This window comes from Lissotriton vulgaris, chromosome 5 (genome assembly GCF_964263255.1).
Source record: "Lissotriton vulgaris chromosome 5, aLisVul1.2, whole genome shotgun sequence".
NCBI lineage: Eukaryota > Metazoa > Chordata > Amphibia > Caudata > Salamandridae > Lissotriton > Lissotriton vulgaris.
In genome coordinates, this window is record NC_141693.1 from 66,095,500 (window position 1) to 66,114,128 (window position 18,629).

Here is an 18,629-nt window from a genome sequence, read left to right on the forward strand (position 1 = left end):
TAAAAATCTGTGCTTAGCATAGTGTGCCGTCAGACTGGTATTTTGCGGTTTCTAAAATCATTACTCAAATAGGAAGGGGAGAGAGCTACTGCTCTTTTTCCATCCTCCCTGTAATGCTCATACTGTAACCATAAAATGAGGAGAAGGAGGGAGAGGACGTGGCCAATATAACACCCTTCTCTTTAGAAAACCTGGGGTTTATTAAAAGACTGCTCTCACCCACTGAATAGTGGCATGCTTCATCAGAGGCCTGCTGCAACATCCATGCAATGTCTGGGATGGAGCAAAGAGAGGGGAGGACATAACAAGCATAAAATGTGTCGGGATCCATGCAGTCATTTGAAAAAACGAAAAGACAGTGATTGTGCAAGTGTAAAACGAACTCAGAGATATCTTTCCAATTGTTTTTATTCCTGGAGTCCCTGGATAGGATTCAAAGGTAAAACATCGGAGATGGTCTAGGGGAAGTTAGGACCCCTTCCTCTCCTATACTGCTTCTATGCTGTTTCTGTCATTGCATCCAGAAATATGATACATCAAGTCACATAACTACAACAAGCTAGGATTATTGGCTTTGCCAATTGTTGTTAGTTGCATAAAATAAATAAACAACAACTATAGCTTCATGGTATATAATATTGAAAATGCTTCGGTTCTGAAATGATGAGACAGAAATAACTCAAATGAGTCTCTTTGAAGTGACATCAAAGGCTTTAAGCAGTGGTACTGCTGCAAAGTTAAGATTTTTTTTCATCCTGAGGGCGAGGGTAAACATCGAGAGCCCGATAGGAACCGGTTTCAGCACCTGCTTGTAAGAACTAAGGTGCTGAGCACTGGCAGGACCCGGCCCACTGAAAGCCCTGCTGAAGAGTGTATGCACTTGCACTTTACCTTGCATAGACTTGTATTAATTAGGACATTACTGAAGTGCCCTCATGTTTTTGCATGTCCTTGTTATTTTTAACGGATTGTATACTGGTTAACATTGTGTTCTTACATCATGTAAAGGTTTTACTTAACTAGAACATGATTAATAAGCTTTACATTTAAACTAAGCCTGGTGTGGGTTCAACCCGATGGAACCTTTTAAAAATGTGATGCCTTCATGCACGTAAAAAGGGTAGCCACTGTCGATCCGCAAACTCATGCAACAAAACTTAAGAACACAGCTTGGACCCAAGCAATGCCTGGAAGTAGAAAAAGAAAGAGAATTTCAGAACAAAAATAGTTGTTTGAGGTTTTATGCCCTTTGTGGTGGTGTTGGGGGGGGGTGGGGGCGGGGGGGTGTTGTGCTCTCTTCACTGATGTTGCAACGGAGCCAACTATGTGGCAAATGCCATATACACTCCCAGCCCATTTAGGACGTTATGCAGTACAGACAGTAATCGTATACAATTGCAATGTCTCCCCTTTTCTATTGCCCCAGTCCCTCCTAATGATGCAGCAGCCATACGGTAGAGCTAAACATACATCAGACATTGAACTTTCATTCAGACGAGGCCGCCACGACGATCCTCGTCGTGGCGGCCCCTGGTGTTTGGCGGCCCTGTGCAGGTACACACTTTGCACATGCCTAGAGCCGGCCCTGCTTCCTGACCAGGGGGGAGATGTGAACACCTCCACCCAGGAAAGGCAGTGTTCTCAGCCTCAGAGAGCGCAGGCACCCTCCCCATGTGGTCAGAAAACTGTGATGATAGCAGGCTGACTCAGGCCAGTCGGTGGCCGCACTAAGGACTGGTAGGTTTCAGGGGACCCCTTTAAGGGGTCCTGTGTGTGCAATTTTTTTTTATAAATCTGACAGTGGAATCAGTGCAGGTTTATTATGCTGAGATGTTTGGTAGCAAACATCCCCCATTTCAGTGAAGCCATCATGAAGCTGAGGAACTCATAATGACGAGTGTCCAGCCCATGTACTTGCAATGGCTTCCCTGGTCACGTACAATATCCAGGAATCGACAAGGATACTGCAGGGACATATCTGCTCATCATCATATACCCTCAAAAGAGATAGTGTACACCCTGAATTTAATTCTAAGGCCTGCTTGAAGAGTCTCTTACCTATATCTCATGCAGCGTCCCTGGGTATGGAACAAAAGGGATATGTGCTATGCCGACTCTTCAGTTTTGTTTGCACCAAGACATGCAGGCTTCAGTGGCAGTGTGCATGTGCTTGGAGAAGGGTCCCTTAGGGGGTCGAATTCAAGCTGCAGCCCTTAGGGACCCTCTTTTACCACAAGGCCCATGGTATCAGTTATCTTTTACTGGGGACTTACATGTGAGCTAAAGGGGTGCAAATGTGGAAACCAAGGGTACAGGTTAGGGAAGGAGATCTGGCACAGGGGACAGGGTTGGCAGGGACCCTGTGCATTTTCAGTCAAAACTACAGCATTTTCTAGGCGAAAAGTGGGGGCAAACAATGTCCAAAAGTGGCACTCTCCTACAGTGAAGAATCTACGGTTGGAGTCTCCATAAGAAAAGTGACTTCTCTAACTTATTTTGTTGGTGTTGTCTTGAGCTGAATCATTTAATAATTTGCCTGGTCTTTGATGATATGTCGAAGTTTTATTTTGGTGGCACGTGTGTGCTATATCAAGCATATAACATACCATACTATACCAAGTTAATGAACAGAAACATTCACAGATAATCATCACAATGATTTTTACCTTTATAACTCTTCACCACAGCCTCTGGGCACTGAACCGGCACATTATTAAACCTGTAACACACAAATCATCTTTATATTAAAAAAGCAATGACCGCGACAGGAACAAAGTATGATAATCCCATATGGCCTATATTTGAAATAAGATTCAGTTTCAAGAGGAGCGCCTGCGGTCTAGTGCTCAGTGCGAGTTAATGTTCATACACAATAGTCAAAGCTCTTACGAGATCCAAAAGTGCCTTTCAGATCTTATGCCAGATGTGGGGGTTCTAAGGCAAGTTCAGAGAAACCATCATGGTAGGCCATGGAGTGCCAAGGCTTAGGTCATCTAGGCACAATGGTTAGCTCAGCCAGAAGAGGGCTAACTAACAGGTTATACACTCCTGATGGGTGTATATGGGAAACTTAATAAATACCTTCATAATTGGGGTCATGTGTTCCAGCAACCACCCAAGACAACACTGCCACACTCCATTCCTGCCACAGTAAACCTGATCATCATTCCTCTAGAACCTTGCATGGATTAACACACCACCTCTGTTGCTGCAAACCCCATCATCACTGCTCCAGAACACACAATATTTCCTGACAGAATCCAGGAATCCTACTACAAATTAATCTACAGTCTGAAACCTTGTGCCAACTCATGAGCCAGGGTCAATTGACCTGCGCCATCTGGATTCAGTCTGAAAGGTGTCTTCCTGACAGAGCTGTAGGGGCTGCAATACCTTTACAGACTGTCACTCGTCCACACACATGCACTCGCCCAATTCCTACCCATAGACTACTTTACTGTCTCACACTGCTCCTATCTACCTTACAGTGCCACACTGCTCCTAACTTAGCGTCATGCTGCTCCTGCCTTAAAGCGTCACGCAGATCCTGCCTTACAGCGTCAAGGCTGATCCTGCCTTACAGCGTCAAGGCTGATCCTGCCTTACAGCGTCACTCCGCTCCTGCCTTACAGCGTCACTCCGCTCCTGCCTTGCAGCGTCACTCCGCTCCTGCCTTACAGCGTCACTCCGCTCCTGCCTTACAGCGTCACTCCGCTCCTGCCTTACAGCGTCACTCCGCTCCTGCCTTACAGCGTCACTCCGCTCCTGCCTTACAGCGTCACTCCGCTCCTGCCTTACAGCGTCACACCGCTCCTGCCTTACAGCGTCACACCGCTCCTGCCTTACAGCGTCACACCGCTCCTGCCTTACAGTTATGCTGCTCCTATCCAGGTCTCATGCTGCTCATACCTTACAGTGTCATGCCGCTCCGGCCTTACAGTGTCACACCGCTCCTGCCTTACAGTGTCACACCGCTCCTGCCTTACAGTGTCATCCTCTGCAAAGAGGTGGTCGATATGTGTCTCACCAGGAGCATACCACATTGCCCAGTAAATGGGGCGCCGGCAATGCGGAAGGATGCATCTTGCCACACCGGGCGGCCTCATGGCGAAGGGGGATGAATCTTAATGAAAGTGTAGGTTGTTCTCCAAGCTGCAGTCGAGGCTTCCAGCATTGGGTCATTTTTCCAGAGTGGGAAGGATTCTGCCTCAGTGTCACGCGGCTTCTGCCTCACAGCGTCACACCGCTCCTGCCTCACAGCGTCACACCGCTCCTGGCTCACAGCGTCACACCGCTCCTGGCTCACAGCGTCACACCGCTCCTGCCTCACAGCGTCACACCGCTCCTGCCTCACAGCGTCACACCGCTCCTGCCTCACAGCGTCACACCGCTCCTGCCTCACAGCGTCACACAGCTCCTGCCTCACAGCGTCACACCGCTCCTGCCTCACAGCGTCACACCGCTCCTGCCTCACAGCGTCACACCGCTCCTGCCTCACAGCGTCACACCGCTCCTGCCTCACAGCGTCATACCGCTCCTACCCAGGTCTCACGCTGCTCATACCTTACAATGTCATGCCGCTCCTGCCTTACAATGTGCATCAGGGCGCAGTAGGGTTGGGGGGGAGGGGGGGGGGGGGGTAGAAGGAGTCCATCTACCAGCAAGACACAGAGAGGATCAGAACACAGGACCAGAGGGAGCAGTTAACCAGCGGTGTGTCTACTCCCAAAAAACACTCACCCTTCCTCATCCAATGCCATCTGCCCTTTCCCATTCAATGCTATCTGCCCTTCCCCCATTCAATGCTATCTGCCCTTCCCTCATCCAATGCTATCTGCCCTTCCCCCATTCAATGCTACTTGCCCTTCCTCATCCAATGCCATCTGCCCTTCCTCATCCAATGCTATCTGCCACTATGGGGTGGGTATAGGCACTTGGTCTCTGATTTGTTTGGAGTTACTATAGGGGAGGCCCACTCGATACCTACTACCGCCCTATACCTATACCGCAAACTATCTTCGTCAAGGATACATACCGGCATAGTGGGCAGAGCTCCTCTGCTCTCAGGATCGCGTTAACCGAGCATCCTATACTTCAAAGTGACGCATCACTGGTACTGGTCCCCAAAGAAATCTCAGGCAGGTCTCCTGCCCAACAACCACTGTTGGAGGTGTCCAGCGGCTGACGGCGACCTGTTCCACATCTTATGGAGTGGTCAGAAGATACAGTCTTATTGGACCGTGGTGTGGGCGTACCATCCCCAGCTCCACCCACAGCTCCTCCACCCCTCAGCGCACCTTCACCTCCTTCATGATACTGATGATTCTTTGAAATGGACTCCCACTCATGGGTGGCTACACTGCTGGCTGTGGCCAAGATATGCATTTCTCCACAACTGGCGTCAACCCACGTGCCGTACCCTGACGGAGTGGGTGATAGAACTCCGTAGAGCGGCTCTTCATGAGCAATTCACATACAAGCCCAATGACAATCAGACACTTTTGACAAGTTATGGGGTGGGTCATGGAGGCTGCCGACAATGCAGCTTAATATTGTGTCTATGGTGCACCTCCACTCCTACCCACCTCTACGTCTCCAGGCCCATGAGCACGACCTCCCCTAGGACCTATTGCAACACCTGAGGACAGTTCCCTCCCTCCCAATGGATTGCACAGGTGGTGCCTTGCCGCGCTGCCGGCCCACACCATTATTACTGGTCTCCGCAGTCCACAACAACACCTATCCCCATGTCTTCTTCTACCACGGCTGATTGTTCTGTCCAGTAGTGTACTCCAACACAAGGGACGGCAAGCTTTCACTGTTTTCACATCCTCCTCCTAGTCAGCTCCCCAGCCCCACCCTTGTGCATTCTTTTCCTCCTTGGTCATACTAGTAATGATTGGATGTGCCTCTATGCCTGACTTCGTGGATTCCCTCTTCTTTCTCCCGGGGCTTCATTTCTCAGGTCATTGCAGAGTCCTGCTATCAGAGCGATGTCTCCAATGGAACGGTGACCCGCCATAGTGGAACTCTGCTGCCGGCTGCCCTCAAGACCCTGCCGCCCATGCAGGACTGGATTCTTTAGCCTACTTTGACTTGAGGGGCTGGACCCTGTTTTGTTTACCCTCTTTCTCATTGGTATTCTAAGATGTATTGTCTCTGCATTTATAAATAAATAAAGGTTGCTTTAAAAAAAAAGCATGCAGCAAGACACTGTACTGCTCACACCCAGCTACCATACACTAAAAAAGATCCCCTTCCATTAACCACTAATTGATTCATTCCAGACATCAAATATTTTATATTTGAATGATAAATAAAAACAAATCTAAAATGTAAGAACATTTATGTGGTTTTGGAACAATTTTTAAAATTGAATTCAACAATATTTCCTAGAGGTTTTATTTTGAGTCAATACCTTCATTATTTTTCTATGGCAGGATGTAGCAGTCGATTGGTCACGTGTGGTGCTGGACTTACTATCGCAATTTTGTTGGTAGTAGTAACTTACACTCGTAAATTTTGCTCCATCCTATTTCAGGTGATGGAAATGCATAACTCTACACGTTAGAGTAACTACACTTGAATTTTGGGAGTAGACAAAAGAATTAAAGTTACTCAAAAGTGTAATAGTAAATTCTTTGTGAATAGCTCGATACATCTCAGGAATTAACGACCTTGTGGAGAACACAGTGAAAGTGCGCTCACTCTGCCAACCATTGAGTAGACTGGAGCCCCGGTATCACCGATGACATCCCCAAGGCTTCTTAGGTCTAAGTGAGTGCTGGCTTTAGGAGTTTCACCGACAGGCGGCACGCACTGGTGACCATAGACAATTATTCAAAAACTCCATGGTCAATGTAGTGCACACCAAGTCTGAGTAAAGGGATACGAAAGCTTGAATAAACTGTGCAGCCCATGTCATGTTAGTGAACTGAAGGCAGACCCATGGCCCACCATTGCAGTGAAAAGAAATGGCAGATTACCTGAAAGAGTTTGACATGAAGCATCTAAAAGTGACACCACGCATATGGGAAGTACGAAAGGTTTTGAGGGCACTGACAACAGTAATACAAATTGAACTGGGATAACATGATAACATTGATGGAGCCATCCACTCGTTCATGCGGGTGTACGGGCTGCCGCCTCCCACCATGACAGAATAAGATCCAAGCCAATAGTATCTGGGAGAACATCACAACATTCATGGAGCCATCTACTCGTTTGTGCGGGTGTACGGGCTGCAGCCTCCCACCATGACTGAATAAGATCCAAGCCAATTGTATCGGAGAGATCATTACATTGATGGAGCCATCTACTCGTTCGTGTGGGTGTACGGGCGGACGCCTCCCACCATGACTGAATAAGATCCAAGCCAATTGTATCGGAGAGATCATTACATTGATGGAGCCATGTGTACATGAATTTATATAGCGCAAATCACCACTGGTTTCTAAGCGCTTGCTTAGGGAACCCGTCCTGGTATTCCCCTGTGAGATAACCCCGGCAGGGTATCCACAAGGTGAAAGCCAGGCATCCCGCCGCGAGGGGCCGTTGTGGAGATTAAGCAAGCTATTGCCCAGAGTCGCAGAGTGTGGACCCATTAATCCAGTAGGCACCGGAGCGAGAATTGTCGAGTCCATGGACATATTAGGACTCAAGACCCCGCCAAGCCGGGAATTGAACCCTGGTCCCCGGTTGATCTCTGCTTCCAAGTCTGCCTCCTCTAACCAGTGAGCCACACTTCTCCACTACCGGCCATCTACTCGTTCGTGTGGGTGTACGGGCGGACGCCTCCCACCATGACGGAATAAGATCCAAGCCAGTTGTATCCGGGAAGAACGGTGGGAGTACATCGTTCCTATTCAACCAAGGTGGACTCAAAGCCCGCCAGACGCTCCCATCACGGCCAGGAGAACCAAGCGCAACAAGGAAGTCAGTTGAAGACATAGGGCCGGACACTCTGATCGTTGTGTTCAAGAGCTGGTGCTAGTCAAGGACTAACATCCGAGGAGCACGTTCGGGCTCCCTGATTAATTGACTCTGTGGCGGATCACTCAAGCTCAATGGACTACGGTAACGGAGACAAAAGCACTGGAGGAAATTTTTTTTTTGGCAGGTTTTACTGCTCTTTTATCTCCCAAGAGTCTGAGTTCGCAGAAGATGAGGATCCCGATGTGGGTGAACTGTTTGATAGGAACAATGAGCTGGTGACACTGGAATCCTGTACCCGGGCCAGCTGTTCCCTGTCAGACATTGTTCAGGCAATAGAGACAACTGGGGTGTGCAGCGAGGGGAGTGACACAGGCCTGAACTGTAAGGTGGGTGCCACTTAGATGCATTGCTGAGGGAATCCTGCTACTTCTCTGCACCGCTTAGACTATGAGCAATAGTCAGACAATGCTGAGCTAGTGCGGTTTGTTGTTAAAGTTTTGTAGGAATGTAGTGTTGATGATGCTACTGTGCATGTGCAGCACCATAGTTCAGGCCATTTCAGGTGTCAGTGGTCACCCTTAGATCTGCTCCCATTGGTTCAATCCAGGTGATGTCATTGCTAAAGTAAATACCACTCACAGCCTGCACAAGAGGTTCCTAACTTTTGAGCCAGGTAGTGTGTGTGTCTTTCATTTCAGCACCACAGTGAGACGCGAGATCTTCCGCTAGACCTCACTCCAGGCTGTAAGCCATGCACCTTTGCGGATTGGAGGGAACGCACCAAAGAAGGAGCCTGAATATGGATTTAATGAATTTCCAATGATGATTGGATGCATTGAGGGGATGTTTTAATTGTGGTTGAGACATATTTTTGTGGAACTCTGAATTGAGGATACCTGGTGGATCTTTCCCAGAATATACTTCAGGTTTCAGTGCGATCAGGGCACTTTTTCGGAGAACTTCAGGTAGGTTTACAAGATTTGTGAGGACAGAAGCTCATTTTTGCAGAAATTATTTCAGGGCATAGAAGATTTTTCTGAGGGCTCAGAGAGATTTCTGAAAATTTAGGGAGTTTAAGGGAATCAAAAGTGTTTTCTGCAGACAAAGTGATGAAGATCTGACGGTAACACTTTGTAAACTCATTAGTAGCATTTACACACTGCAGCAGACAGACCTGCTCCTTACACACAGAGGAGGATAATAAACCAGCCTTACCTGCTCAGGGTGCTTCTGACATCCTGAAAAACAGAGAAACAAACACAGTGAACTCAGTTTCAACAGAAGAAGTTAAACTGTAGCAGTATTTTTGGAGAGAAACAATTCTTATGATCAATAGTTAGAATTCATTACGAGTTATTCCTGTTGCAGTCTGTAATCATGAGAACTGAGCCATGACACAGCACAGTCTGTAATATTGAGAACGGAGCCATGCCACAGCACAGTCTGTAATATTGTGAATGGGTCATGACACAGCACAGTCTGTAATATTGTGAACTGAGTCATGACACAGCACAGTCTGTAATATTGTGAATGGGTCATGACACAGCACAGTCTGTAATATTGTGAACTGAGTCATGACACAGCACAGTCTGTAATATTGTGAATGGGTCATGACACAGCACAGTCTGTAATATTGTGAACTGAGTCATGACACAGCACAGTCTGTAATATTGTGAACTGAGTCATGACACAGCACAGTCTATAATATTGTGAACTGATACAAGGCACAGCTGGTCTGTACTATTATGAACTGATACAAGGCACAGCTGGTCTGTACTATTATGAACTGAGTCCTTGCAGGAAGAGGTACGAGTAGAAGGGGTACTAAAAGAGCACCCTGCCGGAAGAGGTGCAAGGAAATGGGGTACTAGAAGACAGCTCTGCAGGAGAAGGTTTGAGCAAAAGAAGAGTCCTAAAAGAGCGCCCTGCAGAAGGCGGTACGAGCAGAAGAGGTATGCTGCAATTGGTTCCGCCCATTCAGTATGTCTAGATTTATTTGCTTTTTGGATCACCCGTATTTTGGACTTTTAGCAAGTGGGCGAGTCTCACTACATGTACCTCACCCACGGTGATGTTCCAATAGCGCTCCCCGTGGGGAAGCATCCCCCAATTGCAAAGCTATATTACCCTTACTGAGATTTTCATCCAAAGTTAAATGATTTAATTTAAATCAATTAGACTAGAATATCTTTTCATATTCTTTCTTTACTACAATTCAGTCCCATGAAATGTCATCATTCCATGGGTTTTATATAATCCAATCATATGTTGAATCCACGAATTAAACAATCCAATTCCAATGCATTTTGGGCTGGAATAGCCTTTCGTCAGGATATGTTTAGTTATAGCAACAGTTTGGCACAATGGTTCCTCAGTCATACAATCCGGGTGTCTTACATCAAATGTGCGGAAAGGTCAATAATTTTCAACAAGCTCACAGAGTCGCATCCCGATTCGCCGCAATTGAAGCCTTCGTGGATTCAACATAAGATTGGATTATAAAACACATGGAATAATGCAATCGAACTGAGCAGAATCCATGCAATGCAAATGTTTTACGAGCACATGTGAGGGCCACTTTTTTCTAAAACAAAAGTGCTTTGCCTCTGCTTAGCTTGTTAGAATCTGCCTTCAACGTTGGAATGGAAGGTCACAGGGAGCAATCTACAATCCCTTGAGTAGGGGGAAAAGGACACTATTCCAACAAGTGATGAGCTTGGAAACAGACAAAATGTAAAGGATTCCAGCTCACATCCTATAGCAATATTGATAGCGAAGCATTAAATAGCTCCCATTTGAAAGGACAGTTATTAGAGGGAGGATTGTGGGGGCTGGGTTTCTTTTTAGATAACACGCCAAATTCGCTATTGAATCATTATACGCACCATGAATCGTAACCTGTTTATAAACAAGTGAATGTCCGACGGAAGAGTCACACTACTCTCCAGTAAGGAAAACATCCTTATTGCCCCGTTCACAGAGATAAGAAAAGGGAAGGGACCATAATTCGTGAATGAAGCTGCCTCCCAAGGGTTAATATCTGTGAACAGCAAATTTTTCATGCAAGCTGTGAACTGAAATGCTAAAATTGGTTAATATATTGTGTAATATTCTTACCTTACAGCCGAAGACGTTTCAGCTATTGTAAATGGAAGTTGTTATAACTTTTCTAAGTGCAGCATTGAATAAGTAGAGTCTTTCATTATCATCAGTTGTTGGAGTGTTAAATTAAATGACAAAAATAAGCTGGCTGAATTCAAATAGCGCCATGGTACACGCTCATTCTTAAGAGTTTGTAGTGTCCAGCTAAACTGCATGATCGATCTAAGCGGACTTTGTCCATAATACAATGTTGACATGTCACTATGGATAATATCATTAGCCTCTTTGGTGCTCATGACAGCTCCACGCCGTCATGAGCCACGGGCGCCGTGTGCTCATGACGGCGTGGAGCAGTCATCCAACTGCCACTCCTCCCACGCGGCACTAATTCCCGGCCTGTGCGGGCGAATTAGTGAGTGGGCGGGGTCATGACGGCTTCACGCCGTCATGAGCACACGCCGCCCATGACTCATGACGGTGTGGAGCTGTCATGAGCACGGAAGCGCCGCGCTCGCACTCCCTCACGCTGCGGCGAAGGGGTTAACAGATCAATGTTACTCAAATTATAAATGCAAGACGACAACATATTAATACTATTATCGACTACAGCAAGCACTCAATCCAAATTATGCTGATCAATTTGTCTTAACTGTGCAACAGCTTCCATTTGAGACAGTTTCCAAATTTCATTATACGTAGCATAAATGAATCTTTTAGAACGTGGAGATTTAGGGCCCAATAAGAAATCTAATAAATCTGTATCTTCGGAGAGATGAGAAAGACGTTTCTCAGCAGAAAGTGTGAAAATCTTCTAACCATTGTTGACACATTTTTCTCACTGAATGTGGGGAATTAGAATATCGGTGGTCGGTCGGCTTGACTTAAATCCAACTGTGGAATTAAGAAGACAGCCATGACAACCATGTGTGTCTACTGGACACAATAACCACCCATATGACCTGCAAAAAGTGGAGTTAAAGGTATCAACTGCACCATGCTATTGAGCTGTTCTTCAGTATAATGTGTCAAGTTGTGCCAATTTTTAAAGCGAGCAATAGAGAATATCCAGGGCATTCACTTCTTAAATATTTGCCAGTCCCAGACATGTAGTCAGCTGGTTGGTATCATTCAGAAAAATAATTTTTATTGAAATTAAACATGCTTGGAACAAGATTTCCGTCCCTTGAACTTGCCACGGTTTGGTTCCCCCAGATGGATTGTAATTAAATTTTGTCTTTCTAATAATCATAGCCCTTAAGTGTTAATTGATTAACAAACTAAGCAGTATATATTAGCGTTGTTTGCATAAGCATGTATTTTTTTGGTGGGGTTGGGATTAATATGATGTAGGATCTGAAGCATCATACCCTGAAAAATATGTGAATGTCTCTTGTATGTTTTGGAACTCCCTGTGGAGGGTCAGGCAATGTTCCCATTGTGGATAATAAACAGTTACGTTGGACACTGGCCCTGTGCAGACAACGTTGGCCGTAATGGTAGTAACAGAACATCTCAGCATAGTTAGCAGAAGATAAAGGTCCTCAAATTAAAAAAACATAGTAATAGTCTGACTCAGAGAGCATAGAATCTATAGTTTCAACATCCCAATTATCTGAATGCAGCCCAGGTATCATCACATCACACACAGAAACTTTGAACACATAGTATTCTCAGGATATCCGTACGGCCGAACATATCCAAAGGAACTTTATCCCAAACAATTCCATCTGTTACTAGAACAGCTGAAAGGTTAACGATGGACAAGTCTCTTTTACTTTATGGGAAGAAGTATGGGGGGAGGGGGCTATACCCCATCAACCAGTTCTGTAACAGAACGTTCTGGGAGGTAGTGGCCATTGATTAATATGATGAAGACAATCACGAATCCAATCCAGAAGAAAAAGAAAACCAAAAAAAAAAAAAAAGTGAACCAAACATATATCCAAGGCAGGACTAGATAAATGTGTTCCACCCAGGAAATAAAAAAAACACAGATCCTTGCTGGCGGAGTGTGCAAAACACTGTCAGAAGAAAAATCATCCTGCTCCATATGGCATCCAGAAGCACTTTGTTGAAAAGCAGGATGCGCCAGTTGAGGAACAGTGTTGGAAAAATCCAAGAGAGGTGGATCCGTATAAACGGGGTCAGGTGGAGAAGACTTAGCAGAAATAACAGTACACGCTTCAGTGGTGTTCGTGAGAATGGACCCCGCAGAGGAGGAACAGCATTGGTGGTGCTCTCTGTGTAACGGTAAGGATAATCTGTGATCTACTACGCAGAATTGACCACATGGTGTAACTTGACATGTTCATTGAAGACAAACCGTGTGTCTTAAGAACCAGGAAGAGGTGGCAGGATAACCGTCCTTGTGCCTTGGACACCCAGGACAGGCACCTGTGCTTGGTAAGAGGATCCAAATTCTTTAACACCATTTTGCCACTCACAAGCCCTCCTATTTTGGGGATCCAGCCAGAAACTCACTCAAAGAAGGAGACACACTCAAAGGGTTGCTTGACTGGGCGTCACAGAACTTTTGTAGATCCTGCAAGACAGCACAACGAATATCTATGTCAAAACGTTGTGGTAGCTGCTCCAATGTCTGGCCCGTCAAGGTCAAGAACCAACATCTTGATGGCAAAAAGTACTTCGTATGGGGTCCAGTCACCCAGAGATCTTTTAGGGAGGTTATTTAGAACCCTTTCAACCCCGTAAAGGTGATAGATCCAACTACACCCAGTGCCTAATACTCTAGCCGTTAAAGATTGCTTTAAGTCACAGTTCGTCCTCTCCACAACAGAATTGACCACAGCTGTATATAGAGAGGAATAATTCACCTGTGCACCCTGGGATACCAAAAATCCCAGTACACTTTTGAAGCGAAAGCCGGGGCCTGGTCCAAGTGGAATGCATGGCATTGCATTTGGCCCAATAAAGACTTGCAAGTCTTAAATAACAGTTCAATCTTCAGCTGAACACTGTGGTCAAACCCAGAGGAATCTAGAGCAAGAACTGACTGCAACCAAAATAAATTTGAACACAGTGTCCGAAAATAATGGACCACAGTGATCCAAATAAATGCAACGGAAATAAACAAATGTGTTTCTGGCGGCCGGGCCACCATTGAAACTTTAATTTATTGACAAATGTCACAACACAGGATATATTTTTTGGCCTGTTGATATAAACCGTGACACCAATACCGTTGCTGTAGAAGCGAAATTGTGGCTGCCACATCAGCAAGTGCGGATGAAAGCCCTTCATGGCCAGCCTGCACCAATGCAGTTCGGCGGTCTTAATTGGGTATCAAGCGATCACCATGTCCCAGAATAGTTCCATAAGGAATATTTTTGTCATTTAAATAAGAAAATTTGGAGGGAAAACCCTTAGGTAAAGGGGTGCATTCTTTATTTGCATTAACGGCAGCCAAAACTTCACTATTGTTAGAAAAGGGGGTCTCTAGTTAGCAATGGTATACACCGTTGTCCAAATAGGGAACCTTGCTTCTAGTCAGGGAAAGGGGGATGCACTCCTGAATAACCCCTGCTCACCCCTTTGGTAGCTTGGCACAAGCAGACAGGCTTATCTCAGAGGCATTTGTGAACACATACAGTAATACAGTGAAAACACTACAACTGGACACCACACCAGTTTAGAAAAAATAGTAATCTTTACTAGACTTAACACAAGACCAAACGAAAAACAATCCACAATACTGTAATAAAAATAGGACTTTCAAATGGTAGAAATAGCTTAGTTCAATGTAGAAGGTAAAAGCGACACTTTACTCTCAAAGTACCTTGGATGCGTCACGCAAAACAAACAAAAGGGTCGCTGGGAAGGTGATGAGTTGGTTCCTTGCTTCGGGGAGGTGATGTGTCGGTTGCTTCCTGTTTAGAGAAACGGGAAGAAATTGCCTCGCAAAACTGAAACGGGCAAGCAACTGTGTCTCAGAGATACAGAGGGAAGGGTCTGCTCGGGGAGAGAGACAGCGGGGAGGGGAAACAAGTAGTGCTTACCCAGTAATTAAAGGCCACAGTATCATGCCGCCAGTAAAAGATCAAATCCTGGTGGGCGGGGCCAACAGGAGACAAGGCGGCAATATGGGGGGGACTAAGAAGCCTCCTTTACAATCAAAAGCCAGCGTTTTGCATGGAAGATGGCGCCAGCGAATGAGGAAGGTGGGTGGGGCTTCAACTCCACCTCCGAGAGCTTCGGAATCTGTATTGATTCCAAGAAGCACTCGTATGACGAGAGCAGTGCATGCGCTGCTTTCGACAGCCGAGACACAAAAAATGAGTGGCAAGGCTTTTTCCCCTCAAGAGTGGGTTCAAATGCTAGGAAAAGGACACTTAGAAAAAGCAATATTTGACTTTCTTTTTAGCGCAGCTACTCTATAGTGTCCTGGCGCTACAGGTACAATAGACCCCTGGTCTTGCCACTAGAGGGACAAAGTCCAAAATGCATCAATCAAAAGCCACATTTTCAGGCTACTTTTAAAAGAGCTGACAACCCTGGTCACACATAGATTCAAGAGAAGAGCATTCCAGCTGGCAGCACCTAGCGACGAGATGGCAGTGCCTCCTCAACTCTTTCACCACGTCTTAGGCACAACAGTCAGGAATGCATAAGCTGAATGAAGGGCACTAAAAAATGATAATTGGGGGGTGAGGGGAGTAATCGCTTGGATAGATATTTAGGGCCTATACCATAGAAACCTCTATGGGCAAGTACCAGTCTCTTAAACTTCACTCTCGCTCGTTATGGGAAGCCTCTGTAACTCCTTAAGATGGCGCTGAACAGAAAAGTTCCTAAGAATGTTGAGCAGTAGCCTGGCTGCAGAATTCTGCACTAACTGGAGTCTCTTAAGTTGGTTGGTACAGGGAATGCCCCAGTATAAGGCATTAGCACAGTCCAGCCGAGATGGTATGAGGGCATGGACTATCATCTTCTGACAAGGAGCCGGAAGAAGGAACAAAAATGTCCTCAAAAACAGGAGAAGGCCAAAGCAGATCCCAACTGTGCTATCCACTTGTGGTTTAAAAGACAGGTTACTATCGAACTTTAATTCCAGGCTCTTAACCACCATGGTTAGAGTTGAAGGATAGGGAGCAGAGCTAGGTCAAACCTCACCACCCCACAAGAGTGGGGGGAGGACCAAAAAACAGTACCTCTGTTTTGCTTGTATTACACTGGAGGTTACTCTGGTACATCCATTGAAACACTGCTGACAGACACGCTTCAAATTGGGCACCAGAGATGTTCCTGCCCCAAGTTAGAATAATCTGCATTCCGTCAAAGTAACAGCTGATCTGCACTCCAAAGGATTCCACCAGGGTCGCCAAAGGGGATATATAGACATTGAACACTGACTCAAGGCAGAGCCCCAGGGAACCCCAAACTCAAAGGACTTAGCGCCCGACGCAAATGGCGTCTGAAGTTTAACTTGTAACCAAGTTCAGTACATCCCAATATATTGCCACCTACCCTGGTCGAGTGGGAATTTAATTCATCATCCGTTAGGTAAATATCATCTACATAGGACAGGGAACCTGGGTCAATATCCTGAAGAATTGACATAATGCATTCAGAAAATAAGCCAGGGCTATTTTTATAGCCCATAGGAATTTGTGCGTAGCACATTTAAAACCCAGTGCGCTAAATGCGGTTCAATTCCAGCTTTCAATAGCCAGATTATGGCTGAAAAAAACATTGGAAATATTCAAGGTGGTTTTATATTTTTTTTGGACCAAATTATTGATGAAGGCTGTACTGTTCATGTTTTGTGCTGCAAATGTGCGTGTGTGACAATTTAAATGTCTATAGTCTAAACAATGCAATAGGAACAACCCGGTTTTAAAACAGGAAAAAGAGAGTTGTTCATCTGAGAGACACACTGTTCAATTACTCCCTAGTACTCCAGTTGGGAAAGAATTTCCTTGACGGGTGCTTTAGTAGGATATTGCAGTTGGACTTGAGGGCTGGACCGTAAAGGTGTAATATGATAAGGAGACTCCTTATCCTAGCCTACATGATTGCAATAAAGTTCACAAGTTGACCTCGCACACCAAAAACTGTATAATAAACACGATATTAGTGCTTGATAAACATTTGTTTTGTAACATAGATGGAATCCAACTGTTCTCCCAAGAAAATTTCAAGTCAATTTTCTTCGTTTTATTCTTTCTTTTATTATTCAAAAACTCGCAGATAAAAATAGCCAACGCGTTTCGTCCGAAACCGGACTTCTTCAGGGCTTAACGCAGTGTATTTTTATGCTACACGTCCCATCCGTCTTGGTAGGTGTCTGAACAATAGGTTTTATAATTGTGTAGTTGGCAGATCTAATAATCATCCATTCGTTGAGATCCAGTAGAGTAAAAGAAGAATAAAGTATATGCCATATGTTCGGCGGCGTCGTCGCGTATGTATGCGGTCGTCTGGTCTTCCGGAGATTCCGGAGTTCTACTGGATGGTGCACCTATGTCCCCGAGCCCTCCAACTTACCTGTCCAGCTGTTGGTTTCTCCGGGAAGTCTTCCTGGACCGAGCATGCAGTTAAAATCCAAAAACTCCCATTGAAAAAAACAGGGCACCCGACGCCAAAACAGCACCCTGCACCGAGCCTCCCCTGTGCCGCAGCAGATGTGTACTTTTGGTGCTACCTCGGATCCCCCTTTGCCCTGAACCTAACACAAGGAGCTTTGCTCCCACAACCTTGTGACCTGCTGATGAGCAGCCACCAACCGGAGGTCTCTTATTCTCCTGTTGGATAACATTGGGCCTCAGCATTCTGCACCCGGCCGCCCTCGTGCAGCTGTGGGTGCTTTGAGAGTGCATCCTTGACCCTGGAGGAACCCTAGTTCTAACCCCAGAAAACCAACTCCCAAATGTAAGTACTTACCTCGAAATCAATAACTTAATTTCTTTCCATAGAACTGCATTGACTGCTTTCTTGTGAAAATGGTTGTGTGGAGTTGGTCTTGTATGAGAACTTGAAAAACTGCATATAACTAAAAACTGATTTACTTCCCTTTTCTCTAGGAAATGTCCAAGTGTGATATCTAGGCATATCACACAGTAGAAAAAGTAATCTGAAAAGTAATCAGAGGTAATCTAACAGTAATTTCAACTGTATTCACAGCATTTACAAACCTGTAACAGTCATTTTCATTCAGCTTGCTTGGATTGTTCAACCTGCCTTGAAAGGTACCATTTACACTTACCTGTGTGAAGCTTGCTTGGTTATAGAAAATAAATATAACTAAATATTTTTATACAAACAAAATTGGTTTGAGTTCAGTCTTTGAGTGTGTAACACCATTTGCTGCCCGAGTGTGTACAACAAATGCTTAACACTACCCTCTGATAAAGCCTTACTCCTCACCTACACTACCACAAATAGAAAGTAAGGTGCTATCTACTTTTACCTCTGTCTACCTTTGGGGTTCCACTGGACTCTGAACACTATACCTCATTTTGGTGTAGTATATACACAGAGTCAGCTCCTTACACAAGTGATTTGGCATCCCTGAACACAACACTCCCGACCCTCTCAAACATTGCAGTGACAGTTCACTTCCTTTGATTCTCGCA

The 18,629-nt window shown here is 45.5% G+C and overlaps 1 protein-coding gene across 1 annotated transcript in view; it reads right to left on the reverse strand.

Annotated features, from left to right (window-relative positions):
- The window catches only part of LOC147710187 (E3 ubiquitin-protein ligase TRIM39-like), a 115,181-nt gene that overhangs the window by 37,486 nt on the left and 59,066 nt on the right, over nucleotides 1-18,629 (reverse strand). The window contains exons 4-5 of the mRNA XM_086920871.1: nucleotides 9,151-9,173; nucleotides 2,667-2,719 (exon numbers count right to left, since the gene is read on the reverse strand). Of these exons, the coding sequence (XP_086776997.1) occupies nucleotides 2,667-2,719; nucleotides 9,151-9,173 (76 nt within the window). The remainder of the gene's footprint in view (nucleotides 1-2,666; nucleotides 2,720-9,150; nucleotides 9,174-18,629) is intronic.